Consider the following 13,797-nt stretch of genomic DNA (forward strand, 5'->3'; position numbering starts at 1 on the left):
AGTAAGAAAAAAAGGCTTAATTCATACATTTTAAAGGTAATAAACATCTGTTGGCAGGTATGCTGTAGATAGTGACCATTAAATTTCAATATAACCGTTAATTGTTATTTCACAGCTAATTATCACAGATTGTGAATAACACCTCTAAAATGTAAAACATTAAAAAAAAATTTTTTACATTTTCTGTTAAGTGAAAATTAAAATAATTTATACTTAACAGAAAAGACAGACAATAAAAAATAAAAGGATTAGTCAAAGTTTACTAATATTGTTAGTCATATTTTACTGCAATAGACCAATGAAAGTATCTTACCATAAGACACAATTCAACCAAGCCTTTCAGATGAGGCTGTAGAACAGCAACTTCAGATTCAAGCAGTTCATCAAATATTTCAAGACTTTCACAAGCCTTGGCCTAAAAAAAAAAATTATATATAATCTACATTAGTAACTTGCAATGCTAATTCATAAATAAAAAGCTAAGTAGCAATATTACATTCAATATTATGGATAATAAATTCTATTAAAAGAATGGTTAGCTACATAAATTTCAGCTAAGGGGAATTCTTGGCAAAAAATAAGGTACAGGAAGCGTAGCCATATTTTTAACAAAAAATAAGCACTTTTTAAGCACTCAAAAATATTTTAGGCAAGTTTTTTAAAAATACAAATATCATAATTACGATTAGCCCACTAATAAAATTTTTTTTTATTATTTAAAAGTTCCTATATATATATATATATATATATATATATATATATATATATATATATATATATATATATATATATATATATATATATATATATATATATATATATATATGTAATCAAAATAATTTTCAAAGATTTTATACGATTATGATAAAATAACTAGTTTCTGATAAAGAACTTTTTTCTTGATTATATTAACTACCATATAAACAATTTATGCTCAATTTAAAATATTCCATGTTGAGTGGCCCATTCTATTTTTGAATAAATAATTACTATGCTTAACTATGTAAAAAAATTTAATTTAATCCAAAATTATAATTAGTTTAATATTTAAAAAAGTTAATGAGTATATTTTTCAGATTTAAATAAAAGTTATTTATAAACACATATTTAACAAAAAATATATTGAATATTGAAAAAATTATTGAATACTATTGATCATACTGAATTTATAAAAATATGCAAATTAAGCAGACTAAGAAAACTTTAATAAATTCATATTACTAATGTAAATAAGTGAATGATTCCGATTAAATTTTTATTAAAATTTGATACCTGGTTTAGTATTTCTTTAATGAAATGATTTAAAAAATTTCAATGACTTTGAAATGCAATGAATATTGAAGCTAAACATTTTTGTAACAAGTAAATTATTATATGGTCCCTTCACTCATAATCTTTAACAAATCTGAGATAATTGAATTCCTTAATTCAATTGTTTTTAAATCAAATTACCAGGAGATGAATTAAAGTTTTTTGGAATTACAAATCCGAATAACGTAAGATTTGATGCAGTGTTTAAGATATTGAAAAGCCCTCACTCAATTTCAGATAGCAGAAAAAAGAAAATCAAGATTCTCTGACAAAATGCACATAAAAGTGTAGATTCTAGTAGAAGTAAAGATAATTATTTTCCAGTTTAAATCTTTAAAAAAAAAAGCAGAACCGCAACACCCTATTGAGGGCTAGGGGTGTCAACTATATTTTATTTAACATTGTATAAGAGATATTTACACATTTCCAACATAAAAATAATTCTTAAAAATTACGTACTTGGTCAATGGGAGCAAGTGCTTTAATAATATTGATGATGTTTGGAATTAAAGCTTGAAAAATATTCTATAAGAAAAGAGAATTCCATCATTAATACACAGCATTATTAAAAGAAAAATATAGAACAGAGAAAATATAACTTGATTAGAATGATCTTTAAAACCTGAAAAATAAAACATATATAGATTTCAACAAATAAACCTCCCGTTTACATATGCAGTTTCCATATTCATATTTGCTTATGTAAAACTTTGAAAAAATTTCCTTGAAAATATTAGAATTTTTAACTTAACCACACAATACTTTACTATTTACTAATTAAAGCTGGATGTAGGAACAAGCAATACAACACGGAAAAAAAAAAAGAAAAAATTTTTTTTAAAAATAAACAATTTTTAATAAAATTTTATTAAAAATAAATTAACAATAATAAGAGTAAGACTCTTACTAATAAATTTAATTGGTTTTGCCTTTTACAGGGATGCAGGGGCGTTAATGCTTATTGAAAATTTCAGCAAAAGAACAAGATTTTCCATTTAGCAACTGTTCTAAGAGAGCCCAAACTTTAGTGTACAACAGAGCAAATGAACAATTTTAAACTGTTGTTTTCCTAGTTTATACACTAAAACAGCAGATCTTTATCTTCAAATTAAGCCAAAAGATAAAATGTAAACTAAAATATATATATTTATAGAATATCTAATAATTAAAGCAGTGTTTTCACTACAGCGCGAGAATCTCACATATTTTTTTATATTCTCGCATTAAAAAATGATTACCGCGAGAAATTCGCGCATTCTATAAACCAATTTCAAAATTTGCGAATTTCTCGCATTTTGAAAAAAATTTATCATTTGCGCCATTTAGAATAAAATCAGTTTCACCTTTCTTCCTGGATCTTTTATTATTTTCAACATCTGCCCCATTATCTAGCTTCCCTATTTACCAGTATTGTTCAGAACCTTTAAGAACAACAGAACACCATCCTTCAGAACCACGAAACTTCTTTCGGAACGCATTTCTCTGCAACCACGTGTTTCTTCATGTAAGATGTTCAAAGTTCTTGCTCCTTATTGTAAGATGGACAAATACCTTGTAAAGCCAATATCTTCTACTCCGAAACGGACAAATGAAAATGAAACAAATGTAGGTAGAAACGATCAAAACGAAACAAATATGCATTTGAGCAACCTAATGAGAACAGCTGATGAAAAAGTAGATGTAGAACATTTTCCATATGATGATGCAGCAAAAATATTCAATGCTTTAAAAATTAGAGGATGTTAAAAACGCATTATAATTAAAGAAATTATTTTATACTTTGTGTGTTTTTTTTTTTTAATTTTTGAAATCTCACTTAACTTTTTGAAATCTCACCCTGTTTTTGAGAAAGGGTGAGAAATTCTCACTCATTTTTTTTCTGAGATGAAAACACTGTAAAGTGATAGAAAGAAATGAACATGCACACACAAATTAAAAACAAAATTAGATAACTTCTATCCTATCAATAAAACAATAACTTGCTCAGATTTTTTTTTAATTGTCCTATCCCGTCAGGAGTAGAGATATAAGAAAGTAAAAGTAATTACATAAAAGGCAATGAAGCAGACAGCAACTCTCGACTTTATCTTTTACACACAAGAAAAAATTAACTTATGTTGGAGAAGATCTCAAAAGCATAATTTCATTTAGCAATATATTGTAATAGAAATAGCAGTATCCTGAAAGACCAGCATTTTATCCAATTTTATAATTACTGTTATTGAATTAAATTATTAATGCTGTGTGTTATCTAATATTATGTTTATATTTAAAAAATACTGGTTATTCAGATTTAAATCTGGTTTTACAATCAATCTGGTTTTATAGTTTCACCTAACTTACAACATTTGACAAATTTATTCATATAAATTAAACAAACATAATAAAATAATTTTAGGAATTTTTAACAAAAAAAGAAAGAATTAAATTATGATTAAAAAAAACTGATACTTACTAATTCTTCAGTACCAATACTACACACCATGTGAGTAAGACACCTAAAAATAATATTTTTTAGAAGAAAAAAATCGCAACGGCTAACAAATTTGAAACAAATATAAGAATTGAGGTAGCTAAGAATAAGATATCTTAATTTCATTATGAATTGTACAATAAAAAAAGGACAACAGTAACAAAATTTTTTATTGTAATAAGGACTTTTAAAAATAGCTTTAGCAAGTGTTTATAGTTATATAAATTTCATATCACTTCATTTATATATCACTAATTTAATAATGCGTACATCAAACAAGGAATTTTATCTAATCATATTTTATTTTAAAAATTTACTTAGAGGAATATACAATAATCAAAACCTAATTAATTATAATTTTTAAAAGAAATTTTCTTTAACATATTATTTTGAAGTAAAAATTTATTTCCCTTAGAAAATTTTCGAAAAATGAAAAAACATAACTTTTAACAGATTTCAAGATAGATTACATTTTTCATAAAATGTTCATTTTTATGTCAACTGTATGTTACTTCACATAATTTGTATCATGTTTTAATGTTGAAAGATTTTAATAGGATGAGAAACCTATAAAATTCAATAAAAATGAGTAACTAAGCAGAAAATTTAGTCGAAACTTAGTTTATTTTTAAAACTAGTATATAACCAGGGGTCTGTTTAGAAGAAATTTGGGTGCGTTAACGGACCCTTCACAAAATATCTCTTCATAAAAACGGACCCTTCACAAAATATTTTAACTTAAAAACGGACCCTTCACAAAATGATTTTTCTTTTAATCGGACCCTTCACAAATTTGTTTATCTTCATTATTATTTTGTTAATCGAATAAACCTTCCCAGGGCAGAAAACAAGAAAGATGGATGTAAACGAATTAAGTTTTGTCTTCGGCAAACGATTCTTCTATTATTCGTCCGAAATTAATATTCTGCGTTCAGCAGTATAGGCTTAATACCAAATATTTGTAGGTTGCACCTCTAATTTAGAAGCAGCAATTGTTGTTTATTTTTTAAAATTTAATTTTTTTAATTATAATTTTACAGTGTTGAGCATAATTTTGTATGTCTTTACAATTTAAAAACTCCTTGAAAAAGTTTTTTTTGCAATAACGGACCCTATTTGCACAAATTGATAAAAGCGGACCCTGGTTGAAAGAATGTGAGTAATTTTTTCACAATTTCACAAAAAACGGACCTTTCACAAAATGTCTGGACAGACCCCTGATAACACAAATGATCAAAACATAATATTTAGTAAATCATTATCAGAAATATCTTCACTTAATATGCATTTTTTAAGTAAATATTCCTTCTCTTTAGTGAATTTTTAAACTTTTTATTAAAAAAAATAAGAATGTTATTTTCCAGGAGTTCATGATAGCACAATGATTATAAATCACTCAAGTAAATTTCATATGCACTTAAAGTAGCACACAATGACTTATTTTATTTTACTAAATTGTACTTCTTACAATTACATAGCAAACAATCTTTAAATTACATAGCAAACTTAAAAATGAAAATATTGCTACATTGATCTTATTAGGCTTTACTTTAAAAAAAAATATTTATATCAGATATATTTGCTTTATTAAAGGTAAATGCCTTCAAATAAAATATTAGTTCAACTTTCAATTTTTTGGTTAAATCCTATTAATAAACTATTTTGAATAAAGGAAAAAATCTATAAACTAGGAAAAAAGGGGATAAAAATAAAAAGCTGAGCTTTTACAAAGTAGACACCAGGAGTGTATGCAATACAGTGATATCAATAAGATATATGAAAAGATAACTTCTAACTCTGCTGAGATTTTTATTTATATTAAAAGTGGCAGAAGCATTTGGACAGTGAAATGTAAATTTTTCTTTAATATAATTTTAAACGTCTTTCCCCACTACTATATTAGAGAAAATTAAGCAATATATAAGGGTTAGTAATCACCATTTTAAATTAATTACCAGTCAATCATTAATCATTTTAAACTAAAATAGTTGATAACTTTCACCTCATCTATTTTCTGATAGATTGTAACTATCAGTTTTAGTCCGTTTGACTGTTTAATTTGACCAATCAAACTTGAATTAATTTTTTTAGCAACGTATCTCTGCTTATTCGTGGAAGTATTTCATTCCTGTATAAAGGATCTAATGATAGAAATAAATTAGGTTTACATTTAAATTTATGCTCTCTTTTCCAAAATACTGAACTCATATATAGAAATAAATAAACAATAAATATAAGTACAGTACAGAACCCGTTATCCGGAAATCAGAAAACCGGAAAACCAAAAAACCGGAACGAAATTCGCAAAAATTTTCCCGCCATTTTTTTAAAAAATATTTTTTTTCCTCATAAGATTTTAGGATTTTTCTTTCTTTTTTGAAGGATGTTTACCTTACCATCACTTTGGAAATAATCATTAGTGTATTACTTCATCGTTTTTTCCTCTTTTTAAGATTATTATCATAATTGTTTTTTTTTAGTTGGGTTTAACAATAAAAAAACGGCTTTTCGTAGTGATTCAGAAAACCGGAAAAATCAGTTATCCGGAATAGCGATGGTCCCGATCTTTCCGGATAATCGGTTCCCTACTGTATTTAAAATGAATACTTTCTATAAAAAAATTTAAAATAAAAAAGAATCATGAAAGATAAAATATATATTACTAAACACATGAAAATCACAGAAATATTAAGATCAAACTAATCATACTCACTTTATGGTGTAATATGGAATATCTATACTGGACATATCAACAAGAGTGCTTTGAAACAAATTTAATAAACTTTTAAAATGTGGCTTTAATTTGTCGCCCAATGCTTTGGTAATTACACTCAATGAATAAAGCCCAACCTGAAGAGAAAATAAACATTAAAAAAGTTATAAATAATGAAGCTCTTTAATGGAAGTTCTAGAATTATCTTTATTTAGGCTAGGATAAAAAATAAAAATTGCACATACTTCTCTGTCAACATTGTTGTTACTGCGGATACTTTGGCTTAATAGTGCCATCAATTCTGGCCATTGGTTAGTAGGGAGATCATGTTTAGCAATAGCAGCTATCAATTCGGCTAAAGCATTCCTGACAGTTTTGCTATGAAAAGAATAAAAAAAGATAAGTTAAAAAAAACATGCATTTGATACAGGGTGTGTAGCCAAATTATTCAACAATAGATAGCATCTTTTAAGCACTTTTCAAGCACTCAGATAATATTTTTAAGCACTTTAAAAAATTCACAATTGGGTAGGATTGGAAAATTGATGGTTTTAATCGTCATGTCAAAAAAAATTATAAATAACCTTTCGACACTGTTTTTGACAATTGTCAAAATTTTTGTAATCATGTAAATCAAATAGCATTTTAATACGCTGTGAACTGACGATATGCCGAAATAGATTGGGGTTGAATTAATTGTGAAAACACTGAATAGAACAATGCCTTCTGCATAATTCGTAGGGAGAATCAACATGGTAAAGGAAAAATTTCATTTTGGAAAAAGGAAAATTAAGCACTTTTTAAAACATCCAATGAAAAAGCACCTTTAAGGACTTTTAAAAAACGAAAATCGAAAATAAGCACCTTTAAGCATTTTTTAAAAATGCTACACACCCTGTGATAGAATCAAAGAAAAAATACTACTGAAATTTTCTGCACAACCCAAATACATATTTTAAAATTAGTTAATTTTTCTCAACTATAAGAGCACTACCTCATGAAGTAATTTATGTTATGTTAAATGTAATCAAGATACAATGTAAACTATTTCCTACCTATAATTATTAAAAATATATGAAGTAAATAATATGAAATATTGTTAAAATATTTTTTATACTGAAAGGATTACTGGTTTTTTACCCACATAAAGATTGTAAACAAGCTTTCATCTGAAATACCTTTTGATAATAGCAATGCTCCAATTTTTGATGCAAACTCTTTTAGGCATTTAAAAATTTAACAGACTAATTGTTATTATTTTAAACATTAATAAATAAATAATTCAGTATCTAAAACAGTAACTTACTCAGTATCTTTGATATAAGCCTCAAGAATAGTAGCTTTCATTCTGCAGAGAAGGAAAAGTAATATTTGATAAATAAAATCAATAAACAATTTATGCAAGAAACAAATTGAAAATTAAATAAATACATTTTTAATTGCATTAACAGATAAAAATAAAATCTATCTTTTGACCCGTCTTGACAAGCATATAGAACAGAATCCATAATTATATATTATAATTGAATAAAATAACTAGAAAATTTGAATTGAGTTTTTGAAAAATCACTTTTTCATGCATTCGATTTGCTACGATTTTATTGTCCACGTGGTTTAGTCTATCGTATTTTAAACAGTTATTGATATAGACTTTTGCATCATATCTAATGATCTGCGCTTTTGAACAGTCACTTTATGATGCGCTCTAGTTATGACAATTTTATCTCAAACCTAAGAATTCTTTTTAAAAATGTAAGAGTTTTGCACATTCTGAAACAGAGTCACGGGTCTGTCCAGGCCGAATTTACTACCGTTTAGCGGTACCTTCACAAATTCAACTTTAGGAAAAACGGTAGTTTCACAAATTCAATTTTGGAAAAAATACTTTTGGACAAAATACTTTTTCTTAAAATTTCATTTTTGTATCCCTTAAGAAACGATAAATCCATATTTTTGTGTTGATTTCTTAATATAATTTTTAATTTTTCACAAATTACGTCTAAATTTTCACAAAATAGGTACCTGTCAGAAAAACCTAGACAGACCCCTGAGAGTGCATGATAACTTTGGTGGTTAGTAATATTTTTATGAGAGCGAGGAGAAGAAAAAAAAGAAATTTTATTTATCCCGTAACGAAAGGCCACCGTATTCACAAAACTTTGTTTTGGTTATATCCAAATTTTTTGATCATATAATAGTAAAAATCCAATAAAAATCATGCAAAAATCAAAAGTCTGTTAAAAATCATGAAAAAGCAGAAATTAGCATAAAAGGGGAAGTGATAAAAATGAAATAAAAATGCGGTTGAAATAACATTATAATTTCAAAATGTAGAGGTAATGACTCGAGGTGGTGAAAGATTAAAATCCTTGAGCACTTCAATTTTATTTTATTATTTACTCTTTTTTTTTAAAAAGTCTCTTACCAAATTAATTATAGAAGAATTTCAAAATAAAAATATGTTTAACTCAAAACCTTTTATATGTAATATAAGCCATGTTTTATATTTTAATTCTAAATAAAACCTTTATAATTTTCATTTCTTTTTTTTCTTCTTCTATGCATAATAATATTAGGTTAATGCAGTGGTCGGCAAAGTGCGGCTCCAGAGCCGCATGTGGCTCTTTAGCTCCTTAAGTGCGGCTCTGGCGCAAATATCCACGGAAGGAGCAATAATATTTTCATTTTAAAAAAAACTTGGTAAGAAAAAAATTACTTCTTATTTTGATAAATTAAAATTCTTCTATTTCATGGTAGACGTTACGTCTCATCTAAATCAGCTTAATCGTAAACTACAAGGGAAAGGAAACTTAATTTTTTCGACGTTAGAAGAAGTAATAACATTCGAAAACAAATTATCCATTTTTGCTCTGGATTTTGAAAGGGAAACATCGTTTCACTTTCCGAGCCTGCTGAAGCATTGCCAAGAAAATAATTCCTCTATTGATAAACACCATTTTAAAACAATAATTTTAAATATGAGGGAAGCATTTCTCAGCTGGTTTCAGGAATTTAAAAACAGCAGAGCAACTTTAGCATTTGTCAAAAATCCTCTTAATGCTACGATAACAGAGTTGAAATTTTCTCCTTTTGAAATTGACATTGGTAGCTTTGAAACACAATTGCTGGATTTAAAAAATAAGGAGATACATGGCTCTCTAAATTCGAACGTTTTTGTGTTGAAATGGAAATATTGGAGAAGAAAAAATTTCATCTTAGTTCACAGCACAAGTGGTCTGCTTTGAATGACCTGGAGAAGGAAGACACGATCATTTTCAACGCTTGGAATAAATAGTATTCCTTACTCTTACGATCAGCTGAGAAAGCTTGCGTTTGGTGCTCTTTCCCTTTTGGGTTCTACATATATATGCGAAGAAACTTTTTCAAGTATGAACATTGTCAAGAGTAAACTGAGAAGTCGTCTTATTGATGAGAACTTGGAATCATGCCTAAAATTAAAAACAACAACATACAAACCTGACTTACTCAAACTTTCCAAGGAGATGCAAGCACATTGTTCGCATTAATAAATATTTATTAAGTATGAAATTTAGTTTTATTTAGTATACTACTTATTTAGTGTAATAAAAGTTTACTAAACAAGCAGATTTGGCTCCCAATTTTTTTAAAAATTGCTGTAATGTTCATATTTGGCTCTTTGGCTAATAAGTTTGCCGACCGCTGGGTTAATGAAAAACTTATAGAAAAATTATTATTCATAAATGAAAAAAAAAGTTTAAAAATAAAAAACTATCAACATGCATCGTGGGTCACCAATAAATTGCCTAGCACAGAAATTTTTTTATATTTCAGTTTAAAAAATTAAATACAATATTTTGGTTAGAAAGCATCCTTGCAACAGCCTGTTGGGGAACCAGAGAGGTCATGGAGGTTAAAGCTTCAGAGTTTCATCAGCATTGGCATGTTTGTGGTAATGGGGTCTGCATTGCACTCAGGCTGTCTTTATTTCCCACACAAGCTGGTACCAAAGTTATTTATAGTTGAAAAAATATTTTTAAGATAATTGAAAAACATAATTAAGAAAATGACTATATTTTTAAAATTATAACGCTAAATGTAGTGGTGTAATAAAAGCAGACAGGTAATAAATCTATACAAGAAAAAAAATAAATAAAACGAAAACATAAGACAAATATATTTACCCTTGTTTTACATCTGGAGGCACCCTTTTCCAATGTTTCGACTTTAAAACTCGTCTGCGAAGCAACAATGAAGCATACCGTCTCACTTGAGGGTCTTGAGACTGTGTCACACATTGACATAAGGATATATTAATTGTCGGATCTTTGAACAAACCTTGTATTTCTCGAAAGCCCTGGAAAACAGTATGATTAAAATTATTATAAAATTTCGTCTGTGGATGTTATATATATCTTCAAACTAGATCATACATAGGCTCAAAATAAGAAAGAAATTTTATAGGAAGAAAAAATACAATTAAGATTATGAATGCCAGGTTAATTATCAGTGTCTGACATTTAATTTTCATTCAGGCTGAGCCACGGTGAATTTTTAGTAGTGTGCTTTGCATTGTCATGTCATAATAGGAGTACCTCTAAACAGTGTGCATGGCTTTACCGTGGCTTCCCTTTTTTTAAAGATAGGGTGACCTGGGGTAATTCCTGATCAAAAAATGCAAACATCTATTTTGTGAAAAAACTATTCAAAATAAAATGTTAATATTTACTGGAAGTTTGACGCTATATGAGATGAGTCCTATGCCACCTTTTTTTGTTTGAAAATCTAATTAGAATTTAAAATATTTTAAATTTTTAGTGATCAGGAATTACCCCTGGTCTTGATCATTTCTGGGGTAATTCCTGATCACTTCTGGGGTAATTACTGATCACCAGTTTTTATTGTAAAGGGGCTGTTTAAAAATAATTATATAATGGTAATTAACAAATTAGACATCAAGATCAAACAAATAAACCAAAGAGATATATTTAAGTAGCTAATAAAATGATTTATTTAAAAGCAAGAAGAAAGATTAACACTTTAAATTTTCAAAAATCTTTGCATCATGCAATACATTTTAGGCAATCAGCCAACTCATTCTCATGTTCGGCTGAAATATAAGAGAGTTTCTACATGAGTTACTTTTGCTGGATTTTTTAATTTCATGAAGGGAAAGTGTAAAGTTAAGTAAGGTATGTCAACAGCACTGGCAGCAGCTCTCACACTGAAATTTTAATTTTCAATCATTAAAAGAAATTCACTAATTTTGCTTTCTAGAAGCTTAGTATCCTTTTTAGGCTTATAATTTCTCACCATATTTATACTAGGCTAATTTATAAACTTAAAAATTATTCTAACAATTATACTAGGCTAATTTATAAACTTAAAAATTATTCTACTAACTCTGTACACACATAAAATTAAGATAGAAGCAAGGTAAATCAGAATACAGTCTTGTATACAGTTAAAAGCAAATTTTGTGATGACAGTTAAAATATATTTTATAGTTGTTCCACTTAATAAATATGAACTGTTATTTAAGAAAAGACAATTAGCTATTTATTAGCTATTTTATATACTATTTATAAGAAGAAATGACAATGATCAGGAATTACCCCAGTGATCAATAATTACCCCATCTGTAGGGGGCAATATTTGATATAGTTTCCTATAATCAATTATAATGTTTACAGTAGATGTGAAACAATTAAACAAAAGCTTACACTACTTTTATATCAAAGAAAAAGAAAGTAACTCAAAATATTTATTATTAAGAGAAGGAGGGGAATCTTTGCAGAAATGTGCACATTTTGAAGCCCATCTTTGAAATGGAAAATACAGAAAGCAGTTTAAAAGATACTTATTTTGTTAGATTAAACAAAAAACTATTATTAAGTAAATGTAGTTATACTTTAGTAAAGTGTACAAGCATTCTTGTCCATGTCTCAAATTTTAAAAAAAAATGTTTTTTTAAAATAAAACTTAGGTGATCATTATTTACCCCAGAAACAGAGTGATCGTGAATTACCCCAGGTCACCCTACAACTGTCAAAATTAAATTACCACCATTTTTTTTAAAAAATAAAAACAAATAATTTCTATTTGGAGGTTAAAAATTGCAAAATGAGAAGAGCACGTAAAATTTTTATCAGAACTTGGTAATGAATAAGATGAATCTAGAGTGATTTTTTAAGCTTATTGTTTTTGTATTTTTCTCTTCAATAATTTAACAAATTAATGGTTTGGTTAAATTTCAATTCTATGCATTTTTATTTATAATTTTTAAAGATTTCCTACACCAAAATTTGGGTTTTTGACAGAAAATGTCAAAAAGAGTTGAATATCAAAATAAATCAAGAAAATCATTGATTAATCGCTAGTAATTATATATCTAAGTTTATTTATAAATACTTCTTATTTATAATTGCAATTAATTATCCTTACACTAAAATTTTGGGTTTTTGACACATGTCAAAAAGGGACTTTTAACATGACAGATAAAATAATGGTTAAAACCATTGATTGTTGAAAACTTGCCAACCTTAGAAATAATGGACAATAACAAAGAAATACTACTAATAGAAAATTAATTTTCTCCAATTTTATTTTTATTTTCCATTGACCTTCTTATAAGTTATTGTCTTTTGTTTATATTTTTATTCCATATTATGATAAACAGAAGCATTTATTGATATTTTTAACATTTTCTATGCCACTAAAGTTTGCAATGGAAGATTGTTAGTTCTGGTTTAAATTTATAAAATTCATATATATAATTTAAGATGTCAGAAAAAGGAAATTGTGATCAGCTATTGGTTACATTAAATTGTTAATATAAATTGAAACATTTGGAGTGCTCAAATGATGGGAATAACTTTAAAATCATCATTATTAATATATTTCTAACTAACAAGAATATTAGAAAATAAAGCAAACTTTTTGAAATTTAAATTCTATATTAATATAATCAATTAAGAAAAAATTTAAATCACACCATTATAGTTTTTAACATAAAAAAAACTTCAGTTTTTTTTTTTTACAGAATATTATAAAATAACAAAATTTTCATGAACTTCATTAATAATTGCAAAAAAACTCAAACTAAAATAAAGGTACCACAATTTTATAAATACTTACACTTGGGCTGATTAATATACTTCTTTATACATTGTTAAAAATTGTTTCTTTGGATAATTTTCTCTCATTATCTAGTTTTTTGACAACTTAAAAAAGGATGAGAAATTAATGATAAAAGCCTACTATTTGTTAGATAATTACAAGTCAAAAATAAAAACAGATTCTGAACACTAAATTTTATAGA

The 13,797-nt window shown here is 26.7% G+C and overlaps 1 protein-coding gene across 1 annotated transcript in view; it reads right to left on the reverse strand.

Moving 5' to 3' along the window:
* The window catches only part of LOC107440346 (importin-4), a 47,128-nt gene that overhangs the window by 32,146 nt on the left and 1,185 nt on the right, over window positions 1-13,797 (reverse strand). The window contains exons 2-8 of the mRNA XM_016053252.2: window positions 10,661-10,833; window positions 7,804-7,845; window positions 6,743-6,875; window positions 6,498-6,634; window positions 3,767-3,809; window positions 1,771-1,836; window positions 314-415 (exon numbers count right to left, since the gene is read on the reverse strand). Of these exons, the coding sequence (XP_015908738.2) occupies window positions 314-415; window positions 1,771-1,836; window positions 3,767-3,809; window positions 6,498-6,634; window positions 6,743-6,875; window positions 7,804-7,845; window positions 10,661-10,833 (696 nt within the window). The remainder of the gene's footprint in view (window positions 1-313; window positions 416-1,770; window positions 1,837-3,766; window positions 3,810-6,497; window positions 6,635-6,742; window positions 6,876-7,803; window positions 7,846-10,660; window positions 10,834-13,797) is intronic.

The sequence above is a fragment of the Parasteatoda tepidariorum genome, chromosome 4 (genome assembly GCF_982258835.1).
Source record: "Parasteatoda tepidariorum strain Cologne lab strain chromosome 4, Ptep-v5.0, whole genome shotgun sequence".
In the NCBI taxonomy this organism is placed as follows: Eukaryota; Metazoa; Arthropoda; class Arachnida; order Araneae; family Theridiidae; genus Parasteatoda; species Parasteatoda tepidariorum.